The 4520-nt window shown below is 43.2% G+C and overlaps 1 protein-coding gene across 1 annotated transcript in view; it reads left to right on the top strand.

Annotated features, from left to right (window-relative positions):
- The first annotated feature begins 705 nt into the window (after positions 1-705).
- skp2 (S-phase kinase-associated protein 2, E3 ubiquitin protein ligase) overlaps positions 706-4520 on the top strand; it is a 5347-nt gene continuing 1532 nt past the window's right edge. Inside the window, exons 1-7 of the mRNA XM_035668578.1 lie at positions 706-820; positions 1439-1692; positions 1777-1888; positions 2595-2738; positions 2902-3036; positions 3743-3841; positions 3938-4065. Of these exons, the coding sequence (XP_035524471.1) occupies positions 807-820; positions 1439-1692; positions 1777-1888; positions 2595-2738; positions 2902-3036; positions 3743-3841; positions 3938-4065 (886 nt within the window). The 5' untranslated portion in view covers positions 706-806. The remainder of the gene's footprint in view (positions 821-1438; positions 1693-1776; positions 1889-2594; positions 2739-2901; positions 3037-3742; positions 3842-3937; positions 4066-4520) is intronic.

The raw sequence follows: 4520 nt of genomic DNA, 5'->3' as shown, positions 1-4520 counted from the left end.
CACCATGAAGTCCACCTCCTGGCTCTGATTGGTTGTTTTCATTCTAGCCCAGCGGATTCATGCAAATACCATTAGGAGTGCTAGGAGGAGCCAGAGGAACCTCATTTTTATTGTTCTACTGTCAGGATATAGTGAAAGTTTCACCAAATATGAAAAAATTGCCTACTGCAGCTTTAAGTTTTTAGTAGTTGTCAAATATGTTTTAGAATCAGTGTCTATAAAAGTATAAAAGAAGGGTCATATTTTATGTGTGCCATGGGCTTACTAACAGTGGTCTGGCAATAATAAATCTACATCCGTGTATAAATTGTTCAGCTATAATAACCAAGTTATTGTACAGCATGTTCCCTTTTTATCCATTAAAGGATATTATCCAAATGTAATATTATTCTAATCAGTTCTTTTCAGATGTCCATTTCAGAAGGTTCATGTTTGTTTTATTAACAAATATTCTCTAAGTTTCAATATCAGCATCACAAAACATTGTTGTTTTTATCAGTGCTGAATTTTCTGTCCCATAAAGATATTACAGGGATAAAAAAAACTTAGACTTATCTCTCAGCATAACTACGAAAAAGGCGGAAAAAACGAGCAATACTGGAATGCCACATGGGCCACTCTCAGTGATACGTATGACGTAAGCGCGTACGGCAATGAAAACGTCAGTGACGTAGTATCTATAGGGCGCCCTACCGTACTGCTGGCGGCGAGTTTAAAGAGTCCCAGTCGGAGGGTTGCAGGGAAAACAGTCAGCGTCTTCACGTCCACTCCTCTGCACTATACACATCTCATCTCTAGCGGAAGAGATGCCCAGAGACAGGTAGGCATCTTTTTATACACTCTGCTTATTTACCGAAAGTAGCTCTACGTGCGATACCGTCAATTTTCAACGTGCCATCCATGTGAAAACGAGCCAACGCTACCTGGTTAGCCCTTTCTGCCGTCTTCCAATTCAAGAAACATCTCATAGCATATTTTAATCGAATTATAGACGTGTAACGTTAATCGTATATTAATTTAAGTTTGTTTGTGAGCCGCCATTATGAGCATTTTCATTGTAAAACTGAAGCTAATAATAATCGATACCGCGCTTTCCTCTTTCCCCAGGCCTCCCTCCAGCTCTATCTATGTGCTTCCTTCCTGCATTTATAAACTGTAAAGTAGAATATGACGGTAAAAAGCCAGTGAAACCCCGCATGTATATTTCGCTTAAAATTGAAGTATTACGTTTTCTTTTGTGGTCAGAATTTGCGCGGTCTCACCGCTGGAAGCTGCATCAATATGGCGGGCAGACAGAGGTTGTTCTTCTGAGGAAGCTAGGTCGCTGCTAAGCACTCTCTCTCTCTGAGATGCTGCTATACAAGTGCAGGATAAACTATTATGTAGCCTCGCAGACATTTTTGAAAATGAAATATGGTTATTTTCTTCTTCCACCCAGCATGCCACTGCAGGAACTGCCCTGCCTGAGTCTGGTTCAGGGCTCCATGTTGTCTCAGCCCAAGAGGATCAACAAACGCAAGTCCAGAGGCTGTCTCAGCGAGGGCCTGGACACTGAATGCACCCCGACAGAGCTCATCCAGCAGTGGTCACCGAGCCACAAGCACCAGCGGCTCATCGGCAAGGGGAAGGAGAATGACGGGGAACAGTTTGTCCTCGCCAGGAGATCGAGGAGGAAAAAAGAGCCCACATCAGGCAGGAACCAGCTTTTTGACTTCCTTTAAGCAGCTACAGTGTGTCTGTTGTAGCCATGATAAACTGCCATTATTTCCCCTGCAGGCATTTCATGGGACCAGCTACCTGACGAGCTGCTCCTCAGGATTCTCTTCTACCTCCCCCTGCAGGACCTCCTCAGGATGTCCGTAGTTTGCAAGCGCTGGCATCGCTTGGCGTGAGTCTCTGCCACTGTTCCTGCATCAATACGTGTTTTGGGTGATCCGATCCTAAGTGGACAGCTCAGAGTTTTGCCAGTATTAGCTGCTCAATACATGGATTCATTCCTTTTTTCAGTTCAGCACTGCCACATTAAACGCCTGTATCATCCTGAGTCTCCTGTTTTACCTGCAGGAGGTACCAGGTACCTGATTATCTTTCAAACACATCTGCATTCAGTGAACCAAATGCAAATCCGACAGTGTGTTTAGTGTGTACTTACAGGGCGACTGTTGAGTGGGCAGTCCTTCAGTGTGGCCCAGGGCACATTGCATGCAAATTGTATACACACTGCTAAAAGAATGTGGTCACATGTGGCCCAGTAAGGTTTTAGCAATTGGATGTGAATGCGCCGTGGGTACCTGTACTTAAAGCTGTCCATTTGGATCACAGGGTCTAAACACAGCCTCTTGTTAAACCAGTGTTCCTTCTTCTCAGCTCTACTGTTCCCATTCTCGTTGCAAACTCGTTGAGTTTCTCTCATATACTCATTATTAATGCCTTTGCAGTCCCCTAAACCATTTGTTAGTATATAGCTGCAGATTTCTCTCTAAATCTCCCTGACGGAAAAGAACAGCACATATTAAACTGATAGGATGACATCCACATTATTGAGACTTTATAGAATGTGACTGTATCCCACCCTGTCTGTGTGTCTGCCCCAGGTTTGATGAGTCTCTGTGGCGCAGTGTGGATCTGGAGGGGCTGACCCACATGGGTCCAGCTCTGCAGCAGGTGCTGAAGACCAGAGTCCGCAGGCTGCGCTGCCCACGCTCCTTCGTGGAAGAGCTGCATTTCACTGGCGAAGGGTGAGTCCAGCAGCTGCTGGTGATCAGTTCAGATTGAATTGGGTTCATTTCAGCCAGCTTCAACTTCTTGTTTAAAGAATAACTGCTGATATTCTCCATTCTTATTGTCAAAAAAAACCAAACAGAAATGATGAAGTCCTGTTTTGTCTTTCCCGTCGTTCAGCCCACTGCAGATAGTTGAGATGGATCTGTCCAGCTCCATCATCCCCACCTCGGCTCTGGAGAGCATCATCTGTCGCTGCAGGCTGCTGGAGTATCTGAGCCTGGAGGGTCTGCAGCTCTCAGACACTATCATCAAGTCAGTTCAATCTGCATCTCACTCATTCCAGCAAGCATTTCACTTTTAACTGTTTACATTAAAACTTGCTTAATACATATTTAAATCTATGTTCTAATCCGGTGTCTCTCAAACATTTTACACTGTGCTACCTCCGAAAACATCAGGCTCTCAATGTACCCCCGTTATGACCAACGTTAAAGTACAGCAGCGTAGGGCGATATTCAGCTAACAGTTCAGAGGAGGCAGGTTTGTTCCCAACAAGATTATTTATTGTTGACTGTTGAATCCTAATCGGAACTAGTTCAAGAACTAGACTTCAGAAAAAACCAAAAACTAACTGAAACTATATTGCACACTTACAAAACTAACTAAAAATAATAAAAGTAATAAATATATAGTAAATATACAATGTCTTTAGTTTTAGTCTTTGACAAGTTGGTCAAATTTGTCAACACAAGCGTGAGGAGGTGTTGGCACTGGAATGTCTGAAGTGTGTTTGTATTGTAATACCTCATAAATAAACTGTCACACTGAAACTAATAAACAATAAAAACTAAACTGAAATGAGCAAACCCATTTTGAAACTGAATTGAAAACAATTCATAAAATAAACTAATGAAAAATACAAAACTATAACAGCTGTGTGCAGCTGTGGTCTTCCCTCAGTAAGTGATCTGCTGGATGGTATTTGATTCTTTTTGTCCTCTCTCGCTCTCTCTCTCAGCTCTCTGTCCGAGAACACAAACCTGCTGCAGCTCAACCTGAGCGGCTGCTCTGGTTTCTCTGCTCCCGCTCTGGCCGAGATGCTCCAGTCCTGCTCCAGGTCAGCTCCTCCGTCCGTTTCACCTGTAACCAATAACAGCAGCTCATCCTCAACCTCTGCCATTTACCACTGCTGTGTTTCTTCCCCCCTGTGCAGGATAGAGCAGCTGAACATCTCATGGTGCGACTTCAACAATAATCATGTGAAGAGTGTTGTTGAGAATGTGAGCTGCAGCGTCGCTCACCTCAACCTCAGTGGTTACAGAGAGAGCCTCACGCTTGACGGTAAGTGAGTGGCGCTGGTGCTGAATCACTTCATCAGTGTGTTGGTGGGCTGAATATAAGTGTTGGTTCAGAATAGGGCCACTCTTACTTTTGGTATACTGAAAGCCCGAACCAATCTAACTCTCTTGTTCCAGGGTGTCCACAGGGTCTTTACGTTGAATTCTAGGCCTTTAAAATATCTTAAATTTGATTTTGACAGGTCTTTAAAAATGATTTGAATTATTTATGAAGGCAACGTTAATTATAAAGTTGCATTTCTCTGTCTCTTCTTAAATGTGTGGGGGTTTTGTAAAATTGTATTGATCATATCGTTACTACAAAACCGACGTGGAACAAATACTGATTTACCTTCAAACCTTTTTTTGCTGACCTGTTTATGTACCAAAAAGTATTGTTTAATCTGTATCCCCCAGCTTGGCCGTGCAGTGAGGGTAAACCACTAACAGTATATGTGT

Source organism: Morone saxatilis, unplaced genomic scaffold (genome assembly GCF_004916995.1).
Source record: "Morone saxatilis isolate NCDOM2014 unplaced genomic scaffold, NCSU_SB_2.0 Contig21, whole genome shotgun sequence".
Taxonomy (NCBI): Eukaryota; Metazoa; Chordata; class Actinopteri; family Moronidae; genus Morone; species Morone saxatilis.
Note: the sequence above shows the minus strand (reverse complement) of the source record. Positions and strands in the feature narration are given on the sequence as shown.